Source organism: Orycteropus afer, unplaced genomic scaffold (genome assembly GCF_000298275.1).
Source record: "Orycteropus afer afer isolate SDZICR_OR568_19922 unplaced genomic scaffold, OryAfe1.0 scaffold00050, whole genome shotgun sequence".
Lineage (NCBI taxonomy): Eukaryota > Metazoa > Chordata > Mammalia > Tubulidentata > Orycteropodidae > Orycteropus > Orycteropus afer.
Window position 1 is genome coordinate 13031905 of NW_006921637.1, and position 13794 is coordinate 13045698.

General features: G+C 42.2%; 1 protein-coding gene across 1 annotated transcript in view; it reads right to left on the reverse strand.

Annotated features, from left to right (window-relative positions):
- The window catches only part of GALNT2 (polypeptide N-acetylgalactosaminyltransferase 2), a 446140-nt gene that overhangs the window by 70963 nt on the left and 361383 nt on the right, over window positions 1-13794 (reverse strand). The window contains exons 7-10 of the mRNA XM_007938499.1: window positions 11886-12007; window positions 8280-8367; window positions 4860-4947; window positions 3412-3515 (exon numbers count right to left, since the gene is read on the reverse strand). Of these exons, the coding sequence (XP_007936690.1) occupies window positions 3412-3515; window positions 4860-4947; window positions 8280-8367; window positions 11886-12007 (402 nt within the window). The remainder of the gene's footprint in view (window positions 1-3411; window positions 3516-4859; window positions 4948-8279; window positions 8368-11885; window positions 12008-13794) is intronic.

Genomic DNA, 13794 nt, shown 5'->3' on the forward strand with positions numbered 1-13794 from the left:
TTATCAGAGAGTTCCAATGCTGCTTCTTCCTCAGGGATGTGTTCTGGGTCTGTATCCTGCTCCCTTGTTTCTACCACTTTATCCTGCTTCTTTGTGTGGGTTGTGACAGTCTGTTGTCTACGAGGCATCATGGTGTTGTTATATTTATGTCTGTGTTAACTGTTCGTGAAAAGCAGCCAAGGGTTATTCAGGCTCTTCTTGGTGGTTTTTCATCATTGGCCCATTGGTGGAGAAGGAAGTAGTGGCTCTCACTCAGTAAGTGAAGTTGCAGGAGGTGTGGGTGTAGTTTTGGCTTATGGACACTATTGCTGCCTCCCAGTCAGACAAAAATTACAATTGAATAACCATCAAAAAACTAAAAGCACGTGGACAAAAAACACACCATGTAATCACACAGAAACAGTAACCAAAAAAAGAAAAAAGGGAAAAAGAAGAAGGAAAAACAAGAAAACCTGCAATATCTGGGGACAGGGCACTAAGGGAAAAAAGGTAGAGAAGGAGAATAATGTAGGAAAGAAAATGGGAAAAATTCAAAAAGAAAAATCAGGAATGTAGTAACCATGAGAAAAAAGGGGGAAAAAAAAAACTTGAATTTTTTTAAAAAAATTTCAACCAGGAATAAGGAAAAAAAAAATGTTGAAAACTTGGACCTGGGAGGGTCCGAATAGGAATAACAGTAAAAAAGGACGAAAGTATTAATAATAACAGTTGCTTTAAAACAGACCAATACAAGCAAACTAATCACCAGATAAAAGAAAGCAAAAAAGAAAAAAATAAAAATAAAAAAAGAGAAAAAAAAAATCAGTAGAGGACAGGGCAGGGCACCCAGGCTCCGTCTGAACACATAGACTGTGATGTAATTCCTGTGGGCCCAGAAGGTAGGTGGGAGTGGGGGATGGTCGCACCTCCATTCACCAAGTGGGTTTGGGGTATAAGAGTAGTAAGAGGAATGTTGTACCTTTTCAGTCTTGCAGGTCCGGAGTGTCCTTGGGTTTGCTGGAAAGCAGAACGTGTTCTTAAGCCCCAGGAATCTGCGAGAGAGCTGTCTCTTTAAATATCCAAAATAGTCAAGCCGCTTTTAAACTTTCAAAATGGCAGCATCCTCCAGACTGGCAAAAGTCCACAACTCAGCCCGCCTTTCTCTTCACCTTCTCCATTTATACCCCAGCCACCAGAGCAGTCCTCTGTGCAGTCCCTGGCTAGCAGGGCTGATTTTTAGGTTAATTCTTAGGTCCTACCACCACTCAGGAATCTCCAAGCTGTCTGTGCCGTCAGGATCGCTCAGGATCGCTGCCAGCCCTCAGCTTTGTATATCTCCTTTTTTGGTATTTTCACACAAATTTTTGTGATAGTTGTGGTTTAGTCCACTTCTATATCCTTCCCTTCAAGGCTCAGGGGTCCAGGATTATCTTCAGTGTCTGTATTAAGTGGTTTCCCTTTTCCTTGTTGAAGAGGGTCTGTGCAGTCTCTCTGCCTAGTCCGCCATCTTACCGGAATTCCTTATTTTGTTTTTTTAACTAATAAAAAAAACTGAAATATCAAAGTCTCTGTTACAGGTAAATACTACTACAAAATGACACTGGTGTCTTTTTTTTCCCCCTCCTTTTCCTTGCCCTCTTCATCTCAGGACCAAATATGGATGTAAGTTAAGAATTATAGCAGACATGACCATGCATACGGTTGGCAGACAATGCTTCTACAAGGATATTTTTATGTTCTGTAAAAATTTCTAGGTATATAGTAGAGTTGACAAGGGACAAGGTTGTGGTCACTTCTTGGCTACAGCCAGTTACCCAGAAGAAGTGAACAGTTAGACCTGTGGGCTCGGCATCATAGTCACAAGGGACATCAAGCTCAATTGGCATAACACACTACACAAAATCACTGTTCCACATCCTACTTTGGTGAGTAGCGACTGGGATCTTAAAAGCTTGCAAGCAGCTATCTAGATGCAACAATGGGTCTCTCTTTATCCAGAACAAAGAAGAATGAAGAAAACCAAAGAAGCATGGAAATAATTAGTCCAAGAGACTGGTACACTATGTGATCCTCAGCCTGTATGACTATGAGACCAGAAGAACTAGATGGTGCCTGGCTACCACTGCCAACCACTCAGAGGGGGGTCCATGTAGGAATACTGGATAGAGTGGGAGAACAACGTGGAACAAAACTCAAAATCATTAAAAAAAAAAAAGGGGGGGGTTTTCAGGTTTGCTGTTCTGATAGAGCCCAGTGGAGCCCCGAGACTGTGGCCCCTAGCTGCCCTTTACACTCCTGTGGCTTCCAGCCAAACAAAAGACAGGCATATGAGCTGAACATCTACCTAATGTTACATTAGGTAGATACACTACTTGGAGAGATCAATCATGGGAGAACAGAAGGGCTGTGTATGCGCAGGGAGACAGCTCCAGGGGCAGGAGTGCATGGGAGGGAAGGACACAGGGAAGAGGTGGCTCTGGGGAGGAAATGGGAAGAGAGCTGTTGCATTGTGGGACATTATAGTCAATGTCATGAGACAAAGGGTATGTGAACTGCTGTATGGAAGACGAATTTGCTTTGTAAACTTTCACCCAAATCACAGTAAAACTTAAAAAAAAAAAAAAGAATTAGCACAGAATCTTAAAAACTCAAAATTAAAGGCTCGAAGTGAAACAAAAATAATACTTTAAAAGATTTTTTTTTTTTAATTTAATTTTCTATGTAGTAAATACGACACAACTACCAATATATAGACCAGGCTTCAGGTTAGCAAGCACTACTCCACCAGAGCTCCTAAAACAGACCAAAGTCTATAAAATTTCATTGCCCTTAAGCCAGGGTAAAAATGATTTACTGTGGTTGTTTCTTTATAAATCGAACCAAATGAGAACCATTCGCAAAGTGCTCCAGAAAGAAAGACATGCCAAAGTTTCTCTGCCTTACCTGATTTCTACAATAACAAGTTAGTCACATTACCCAAGTTTTTACTTCACAGGACTGAAATGAACCTCATGCTGCAAATACACTCCCCATGTTCGCAGTCTGCTTTCCAAACTGTCAGATTCAAACGACATTAAAGAGTTTGGACTTTCTTTCAAGATATTAACTGTACTCTAACACTCTCTACTCTAATTTAGAGTGACATGTTATATTGCCCAACCCAAGGTACTTTTAAGAATGAAAGGCTGCTACTTACAACTGTGCTGGGATAAATTATGCCAGAATGAATGGTCACTTTAATTCCTTAAAAAAATTTTTTTTTCTCCAACTAGAATTCTGCATTCCACAAACTCTTGCCAAATACTCTTTTCAAACCTTCAATTTTTCATTTATACTTCTTTTGGGTAGGCAGGAAAGGAACCTCATTTCACCAGTATGAAGTTGTCTGTGGCTCATTACTGAGCTGTTGTGAAGAAACAGGCTCATACATACCCAGGTTTTCTCCTCCCCACACATCCATCATCATATCGTATTTCCCCAGTTCTTCAAAGTAGAACTTATCCATCACGAACAACCCTCCGGCAATCATGGGCGTTCTAAGGAGGCAGAAAAAGGGTGGGAGGCAAGAAAGGAAGAGGTTGAAGGCCAAAATTAGGTCTCAAGTCAAATACTTGGTGCCTGAACTACAAGTTAACCTTAAAATTAACCTCAAAGCCTTTGCTCAGAGTTCAAGATGCCCATCCTTTTGCAGGACCACTGTTGTTGTTGTTGTTATTTGCCGTCGAGTCGGCCCCAACTCATAGCGACCCCTCCTTGAGTTTCCGAGGCAGTATCACTACGTTAGTAGGATTGCCCAACCTTCCTTCCGAGGAGTGGCTGGTGGGTTTGAAACACCAGCCTTCTGGTTAGCAGTCAAATGCCTTAGGCACTGTGCTACCAGGGCTCCCTTGCAGGACCACTGCTATTCTCAAATGCCTGCTTCCACTTTGCTGGCACCAACATTCCCACTTAAGCACTGTGCTGAACTGAAGCTCTCCCACCAATGCAGGGAAGTTCAGTGGATTTGAGTGTGATCTGCAGCTGAGCTATTTGGGTTTGAAATACTCAGCAACTTAACCTTTCTGGGCCGTAGCTTCCCACTGAGGTAATTATAAGGATTATAAGAAATAATATGCATAAAACATTTAGTACACTTAGGAACCACTCAATAAGTATCACTGTCTCATATGGATCATTGTTCACATATGTAAATGGGACCCATCCCATTTGCCACTGCCTTATCACCTGGAGAAGGGGCTTAACGACTTAGTGTTTACTACTGTCTGAGTAGTGATGCTGTCACAATTAAATATAAAGTGCTAGAAGAGTGTATAGCACTTTGTGAATGTTGAGTAACTATGAGCTAACATATTTCAGAGCTAGGTACTTTGCAGAAGTTATCCACTTTACCTGTGTATGACAATTTACCCTAACTAGATAGCTCTCTCACATTCTTCCCCTGGCTAGAGAAAGCATCCTGACCACCAACCACAAGTGTCCCTGCTGCACAGATCTTCAGACAAGTCTAATGCACCAAGCACCAGTGGCCTGTTCTGTGGGCAAAAAGGAGAGCAGGGTCTGAAGGATAAGCCAGGTTGGAGCTCCTGTGGCCCAGTCCTCTTTACAGTGTCATGGAAACCAACCAGAGACCCCACTTTGCTACTGAAAACTCCACCTTTTACATGAGAGAACATAAAAAACTGGCAATCTGCTTTGTAAATATGTAATAGACTTCATCTGAGAAAAGTCTCCAAGTGCTTTGTTCTATGGCCTAGTGGAAGGATCTTTCCCTGAGTTAGGACACACGGAGTTGGAGAGGCAAATGGACAGAGCTCAATTGTGTCCAGGGAACAAAAGGACCTGGGTTCTTGCCTGAGAGCACCTAAAGGAGCGATACTTACTTTATGGGGGCCACTGGGTTCCCTTGGCGGGCTCTCCTCTGCTCTGGTGTCATGTAATCCCATTTGAACACCAAATTCCAGTCAAAACCTGCCGTGACAGAAAAGAAACTCTGTAGTGATAAGAGAGTTTGGCCATGTACGTTTCCATACCCTGTCCCATACAGTTTATTAACACTTGATATTTGCATAGAAGTCACTGGGGGGAAAAAAAAGAAAAGAAAAAAAAGCAAAAGGGAAAGAAGACCTAGAGAGGTGAGAATGAAACCAGGGCACGGGGCCAGATCAGGGTGATCAGAAGATGGAGAGCATTACTAAATCTTCTTTCCCTAATAAGCTTGCCCAGATCAGATGCTGTGGGTCAGAGTTCTCTAAACTTACAATGCACAGGAATAAAAGTATAAAATACAAACAGAACCGGGATTTGTGTGGTGACAGTAACACATCCAAGGCCAAAAGGAGCTAGAAAAAGGGGTGACCAAGAGGTAAATCTGCCTCTACATCTCCAGTGTTACCCTAGGGAAAGGAACCATTAAGAAGGGCACAAAAAGAGTAGTACTGGTTCCTTGACCCTACAAACCTCCATCTCTTAATTGGAGGGTGGGAGTGTAAAAGCTCTTAGATGAAAATCAGCCAACAGAAGCTGCAAAAGTGGGCACAATCACCTTCTATCTCTGGTCAATTTGGCATCTGTCCCATATTCCACTTTAGAATCCAGACCACTCTGGACAGAAGAGCATATGCCTCGTACTCGGACTTGGTTCTTGGCATGTGCATGACCCTGGCATCAAGCCTCCTAGGTACACAGCTGTCCAGGCTTTGCCCTTATTCATGAGGGACCTATGTGGTGCACTCCAGATGTGCCAGCAAACCAGTTGTGGCAAATTCTGCAGTTCCTGGTACTGCCTTTCCAGGCGTGTAATGGCCAAGCGTAATCATTGCAATCTTATCTATTTTTCGATTCTGTGCCTCCTGAATTCTTTGCCTCAGGTTTTGTCAAAAAAGCTTTTGCAACGCCTGTATGTGGAGTCTGCATCTGCAAGTTCTGAATCCAGGCTTCCATCTGTGGGCAGCCCTGGTACACACAGCCTGAGCAGGGCAGGAAGAGAGAGCTGGGGCTAATCAACATGACAGTACCTTTACTGTTTTGAACAAAAAAACAAAAACCAAACTTGCTGCTGTCGAATCAGATCTGACTCATAGCAACCCCTCCTTGGGGTTTCTGAGGCAATATCACTACAGAAGTAGATTGCCCAATCTTTCTTCTGAGTTATTATTATTATTGAAGTGTTATTATTTTATTTATTTTATGAATTTGGTCCAAAGAGACTAGCTACATTCAATGAAAAATGTGCTAAAAATATCATTCTTGTTTTTGTTGAAAGGGTTTTCACAAAATGCTCTTGGAGTGACTTTGGCCTTGATCCTCTGATCCAGCAGAAGGCCTGGGTACCCAAAAGAGCACTTCACATCCTCACTTCTACACAGGCACAAATAGCTGCTCTGCTAGAAAAGCCCACTGAATCTCAGCTCTTACAGATACTGGGGAGGACTTCTAGATGTTCTAGGCACAAAACCTTTCATGATAGGTAAGGACCTGTCCTCTGCAAAGCCCAAAATATCTTTACTTCTCATCATTTATTATAATCTTCCCAGAATGTTACAATTTCCCAGTGTCAGTCCCCTGAGCATGATCCTCATCTTGCTCAGGTCTCTGGTCACCATCACGGCACACATCAGCACAGCACTGACTTCATGTCAGGCACTGCTCTCAGCACCTTCCAGGTCATGAAACTTTCACCTCATAACCACCCACTGAGGCAGGCACTACTTGACCTCATTTCTCTGATAGGGATGCTTAGGAGCAAAGAGATGAAACAACCAGCCCCCAGGTGACTTGGCTTGACAGAAGTGGCTCTGGCATCTGAGGGAAGGGCTGGGCTAGCCCACTGTGTTAAGGACCATAGGACTGTAGCTCACTGACCATCCCTAGTATTCTCTCTTTTAAGGTTTCTGCTTAATTTGATAATTTTGCAATCTTCTCTTCTGATGTTAGACTGTTAGTTGACCCTCTGTCTGTATGTCTGTCTAGAAGAGTCCATCCGTAATCAGCTTAAAATGTTAAAGAGTACCACCTGTTTTATATAAAGACACAGGGATGCTGAGTAATCAGGAGACTTTATTACCTTGGGTGCATGGAGGTCCCTTCACTAGTCTTTAGTGAGTGAATCACACACACACATATGGAACAACTGTGACAGCTTTCAGTTGCTTAGAGTGGTCTTTGCTCACTTCTAAGACCTTAGCTGCATTTTTACAGGTGAGGCTGCCAAGCCCCTGAATGCCAGAGTGTGAAGCATTTATTACTGGAACCTAGTGATAGCTAATCAGAACCAGGCAGAGTACGACAAGCTCCTCACAGTAAAGGGCAGCCTGATGCCTGGGCTTTAGCCAGCACTATGAAGCACCAATATGAGACCAGTAATTCTAAGTGGCTAGGACCTTTCAGGGTTCCATTAACTCAAAACCACATTTATATCTGTGCTAAGATGTTACATGCCTCTTTCAGAAGCACACAGAGGGCTTTTCCAGAGGTGTCTCTGACATGTGATGCTGTCATTCTGGTAAATAATGAAATGTATTATTTTCATGTTCAATGTGTCAGAGATTTCTTGATGTACATTTCTAATATAGTACATGTTGACGGATATAACTAAACAAAAGTTCTCTGAGGGCTTCAGTATTTTTTCAAGGGAAAGCATGCATCAGACAAATCACTCTGTGCTCAGTGGAGGGTAGATGTGAGAGGGCCAAATGTGTGGTCATTTAGATAAAAGATGGCCAGGATATAAGGCAGTGGTGGGGACCAGGAGGAGGGGTCAATAGCCAAGTCACACCTAAGGAGTGAAAATCAGCAGGACTCAGTGATTGACTGAGCTTATGCAGAGAGAAGGGGTTAGGGGTTGACTTCAGGGATCAAACTGGGTGACCAGGTAGATGGCCATGCCACCAAGAGACACAGAATATCAAAGAAGAGATAGTATGAGGACCAGAGGCAAGTACTGGCTTTAGCCTTTCAACTCAACAAATCCTCCACTCCACAAGCTCCTCCACACACTGGGCTATTCAGTGCTAGAGTCTCCTCAGCCCAGATTACAACAGCGGACAATCATCTCTGATAAAAATGACACCATGCTGTTTACTGAGCTAAGGGTTTCACAACAGAAGGTCAAAGAGAAAAGAGAAGAATAAGAAACATACGAAGTTCTTTTAGAGAAGCTGCTTTTCTCCCTCTCTATGAAATGCTCCTTGTCAAGAACAATGCTCTTTACTCATCTGTACACACTGTCATGTGAGAGCTGGGATACACACATGGACAATGAGAACACAGCAGGACAACCCTCACCCCATACTGACACCTACCACCTTTCAAGTCAGCGGACGCCCCCACATACTGAAAGTTGTCCATATTAATGACATCAATTATGGGTGACACAACCCGGGTTCTATCCTAAAAAATGGAGAGAAAGAAGAACAGTCATCACACAATTAAACCCATCCAAAAAGAAGGAATTCATACTAGATGGTAACAGTAGAGGACCAACTGCCCCCTCACTATCTGCTAGCCCAGGCCATTAGAGGGCCCCAATCCTCCCATCACAGCAACTTTGCTCCTCACCCTCTTAGAGATATATTCCATTCTGGATGAGAGAGATCAAGAGCACGACTGCCATGGAGTAAATCACTTGCTAAAAGATGACCATGTGCCCTGGATGGCTCAGGTCCCTCACTGAAAGCAAAGACATACTCACATTTCCCAGTCCCCTGTGTTTTCCTTACATATAACATTTGCAACCATAGGGGTAGCTTGCATTGAGATACAATCTAAGTTCAACTTTACTGAAACATCAGTCATTTGTTAGCTGCAGTCAACTTCAGGAATGGATACAGCAAGTATGAACTCATTGCTAAGACACCTACACAACAAAAAGTAGGAATAGATTTCCATGGTGTGTGTGTGTGTGTGCTATGTGCAGAGTATTAGTATAATTATAGTAGAAGGTAAACTGAATAAGTTGGAGACTTCTATGTTCTTAGTCTGCTTAGAAATTATTTTGTCCTAGAATGGGCCATTTCTTTATGGCACATTTTCATCATGCTGTTAAGAGGGTGTGAGCACAGGCCTTTTAACTTTTCTAACCCCTTTCAATTTGAATGATTGAGTGGTGAGAGACACAGTGAAACTCTGCCTCATGATGACTTTCAACAAAGAAGTAAGTGCTTTCCTTGCGCCATTTAAAGAATGCTTATTAGCCAGAAGAAAGGCATAAAAAAAAAATAAATTAGTACAAGAATCAAGCAGAGGTAGGGGAATAAATCAGAGGAACAAACCAACAGAATATCATTAAGTTCTAACATCACCTAGGTGCAAATTTTCAAGGAAAAGTAAACTATGTGGTGCACTGAAAGAAAAGTAATAGCATCATAGGGAAGGAAATATGGCACTTAAAGAGAAATGGTTGGTGGTTTAAAAGTCTTTCATTTGAGTATCTATCATGCCAGACATTGTGTTAAGCTTTAAGGATACCAGAATCAATCACAGAGATTTCAAAAGAGCTCACAATCTGGCAGGGAGGCAGATTAATCAGTGCCAATCTCTACAGCTCTAATCTCTATGGGGAGCTCTGGTGGTGCAGTGGTTAAAACTTTAAAAGGTCAATCGTTCGAACCCACAAGCTGCTCCATGGGAAAAAGATGAGGCATCTGCTTCTGGTAAGATTTACAGCCTTGGAAACCCTATCAGTTGGAATTGACTTGATAGCAGTGGTTTTGTTTTAATATCTATAGCAAGAGTGCTATGTTGCCATGCTCAAGACACTATATATGTCATGTATATGAAAGGGAAAGTATACTCTCACCTGATAGCTAAAAGAGCAGCACTAAGACTAAATTTGGGGCACCTGAAATGGGCTGCATCAGGGACCTTAAATGGGACACTACTGGCTGGGCCAGCCTCAAGGTATAGTCATTCATTCAATTGACAAATATTTATTCAGCTTTCATTCCTTGCAAGGCACCATGCTTGGTGATGGGGACTCACTCAGTGAGTTTACTGTCAGTGGTGGGACTATCTAGAGAAAGAGATGTGTTTGCTTGCATAGCTCACTTTGTCTCAACACATCCCTAATAGGCTCTATAAAGAAATGAGAACCAATCTAGCATGCACAGTTATTGGGAAGAAGCCTAGAACACTAGCTAACTCTCAAACTCTGATATCCTTTGTATCTATGGGGCAAGAACAGATCCAGCAAGGTTAGCAACAAAGGGGAACAAAATTCTTCTTGCCTAGCAAAGTCTGGACCTAGGCATGGGAAACAAAGACTATACTCTACTTTACTTCTAAGTCCACTTAATTTATTTTTGTTTCTTTGGATAAGACTAGAATTGGTAGAAAATTAATATTTAAATAGTTCTGAGAGTCAATTGCAGAAGAAGCCTTTCCAGACTTTACTATCATTCTCATAACTTTTGTGTTGGCTATGCTCTACTGGGAGTCAGGCTAGTAGGAAGAGTAGTCAATCACCTAGGGTGGTGGTAGGCACTGCAGAATGGATTCTTCTTTTATGCAGGTGTGTGCATATTTATAAGGGAAACCAAAACCAAACCAAATCCACTACCCCTGAGTCAATTCTGACTCAAAACAACCCTATAAGACAGAATAGTTCTGCACCATAGGCTTTCCAAGGCTGTAAATCTTTATAGAAGCAGATTGCCTCATTTTTTTTCCCATGAAGGGGCTAGTAGGTTTGAACAGCTGACCTTTTGGTTAACAGCCAAATGTTTTAACCACTGTGTCACCAGCGCTCCTTGTGTTAGGGAAGGGAGAGGTTAATTTAGTCAAACTAGTTTGCCACCCTAGCTCTGCCATCTGTGTGAATTTGGATAAGTTGTTAAAGTTCTCTGAACCTCAGTTTCTTTATCTGTCAAGTAGGAAAAATATCTGGATTAAAATAAAGCATATAAAGCACTCATCATATAGTTAGTACTCAATATAATGTACTTATCAAAATATAATATATTCATCTGAAGTACTAGTAACTTGTAGTTATTTAGTCATCCATGACTCACTGCTCCTTAACTGCCTCTTGCTTTGCTACAACTTATTCATTCTGCATTTCTGTAGCACTTTCATTAATTCTGTACTCCTTATCTGAAGTAAGTGCTTTCTTAGTAGAAAGAAAAGAAAGTAAGTAGAAGGCAAGAGAAATGACTAAGGCTAAATGTAGTATTAATGATATTGTTTCTAGAAAATAGAAGGTACTCAAAATATAGGAATGGATCAAGCCCAGACATCCTTTAACCACTCACCCCATGGTCACCATTACCCTCCTCTACCAAGCTCTCTTCTGAATAGGACCAGCAGCTGGGTGTGGCTGTTCTCTAGGCAAGGGCAGCACCACTGGAGGTGATGAAACTGCCACCCTCCCTGAGAACAGAGAGAACAGCCAAATGGAGGCTTCCTCAGCAACCCCCCTCAGGTAGGCACAGCAAACACTCACACTGCACTTACTGGGAGCCAGGCATTTTCTAGTTTAGGAGTTCTGGTAGCATAATGCCTAAGGCATTTGACTGCTAACCAGAAGGCTGGTGGTTCAAATCCATGAAACTCTCCTTGGAAGGAAGATTGGGCAATCCACTTCCATAGTGATACTGCCTCGGAAACCCAAGGAGTGGTCGCTATGAGTCAGAAGGCCTTTTCTAAGCCCTTTGCTGCTTTTAAGCTCTGAGAGTTGACTGCAAAGCTGCAGACACTAAGAGGATCCACTTAAGAGAATAGCTGCCTTAACCTACTGAAGGTTTCACCAGCCTCTGCTGGTCCTTGCCTCCTACTTGTGATTTTTTTTCCCCTATTCATAGAGTCCCACAGTGAATAAAACACTCTTTGAACGAATGATCCAGAGGTTTTGTTTCCAACATCAAGGAAAGGCACAGAGGAGCCCCCACTCTCTTCCTAGGCCCCTGCCTCACCTCGGCCACCCTCTCGAGGAGGGGCTCCAGCCAGCGCTCATTGCACTCACAGTGACTGTCCAGGAATGTCAGGACCTTGGCCTGGGCAGCATCAGCCCCACGGACCCGTGAGCGCATCAAGCCTGTGGAAGAGAATTCAAAAGCCCATCAGGAAAGAACACCTGAGAAAAGGAAAGCAGAACAGCGAGTCCAGTCTCTGCACCTGCACCATCCCCTCCCAGCTGTCAGCCCTCTGCTGGGCAAAGTCTGCACCAAACTTGCCTGGTGGGATCACTACCACCCAGTGGTTACCAATCGTCCTCTGTCAGGACAGTTTTTGTTTTTTAAAGGCAATTGGATGATTGGGAGGAAAACTTTCTAAGAACCACTGTCTTCTAAGAAAGGCTTTTACATAACTGAAGTCTCCTTTATCAAGCAACCATAATGAAGAACTTTTAAAATCACTTTCCTTGGAAACATCAACAGGGTTTTCTAAGTAATGTAGCTAAGGAAGGTGTTATCCAGATACCTGAAATGCTAATGGTCCTGACTTCAGTGGTAATTTAATGGTAATAGTGTTGCAAATATCTTTGTCTTCTAAGACTTATCACAAATAATATAAATGGCAAAGCCCAACTGTCTGGCTTTTATACAAAATCAGTTACACTATCTGTGAAATTACAAAGCCTGTACACTAGTGATCTGTTAATGGTACATATTTTTATTATCAAACAAAGTCTTATTCTAAATAGTATGTTTATCCCTAGATATGTTCATAAATGGTTTTTGCTATGTATGGTGGGTTTTATATACAAAAATGATGCTACTATTCACAATCAGTGAGGAAAAGTATTTATGTTTTTTTCCACACATTCAAAAGTTTGGAATTTGAATCATTTCAAGTTAGAGGACAAACTTACCAGCCACTCCTCAGAAGGAAGACTGAGCAATCCACTTCTGTAGAGATACTGCCTTGGAAACCCAAGGAGAGGTGACTCGATGGCAATGAATTTGGTTTTTAGTTAAGTTTGAGGGAGGAGGCCTGTTGGCATAATGGTTGAGTGCTCTACTACCAACTGAAAGGCTGGTAGTACAAATCCTCTAGCCACTCCACAAGAGAAAGATGTAATAGTCTACTTCCACAAAGATTACAGTCTTGGAAACCTTATAGGGCAGTTCTACTCTGTCCTGTAGGGTCATTATGAACTGGAATCAACTTGACAGCAATATATTTGGTTTGGTTTAAGTTAGAGGGGCTTATATACCCCTTAGTTCTTCCACAGAAACCCCAGAAGGACCATATTTAGGAATACAAACTATGTTTCAGGACTAAGGCATTCACTCAGAATTAATGGCAAATCCAAACATACACACCTTAGCAAAGTACAAAGATAAACCTATACAAGTTCAAAGTGATCAGCTAGTAATTTAACTGTTCAGTAGAACTAAACATGAGAAGAAAGAAGAAAATATGATTCACACCCAAGAGGAAGAAAAAGTCAATAGAAACTCATCCTGACATGACCTAAATGTTGGAATTAGTAGATGAGGATTTCAAAGCAACTGGTATGAGGAGCTCTGGTAACATAGTTGTTAAAGCATTTGGCTGCTAACCAAAGGCCAGAAGTTCAAACCCACCAGCCACTCCATGGGAAAAAAGATGAAGCAATCTGCTTCTGTAAAGATTTACAGCCACGGAAACCCAACAGGGTAGTTTTACTCTGTCCTGTGGGGTCACTGTGTTGGATTGGGTTCTGTAGAGAAACACAAAAACCAGCAAAGTATATAAATATATATTTATAGAGAGAGAAAGAGAGAGAGAGAAATTTATCTTAGATAAATGGCTCACAAGCGTGTAGAAGCCGACAAGTTCAAGCTGAAAAGTTCGTCTCTGGAGGGGGATGGGGCCCAGGGCCGTCTGGCTTTCACA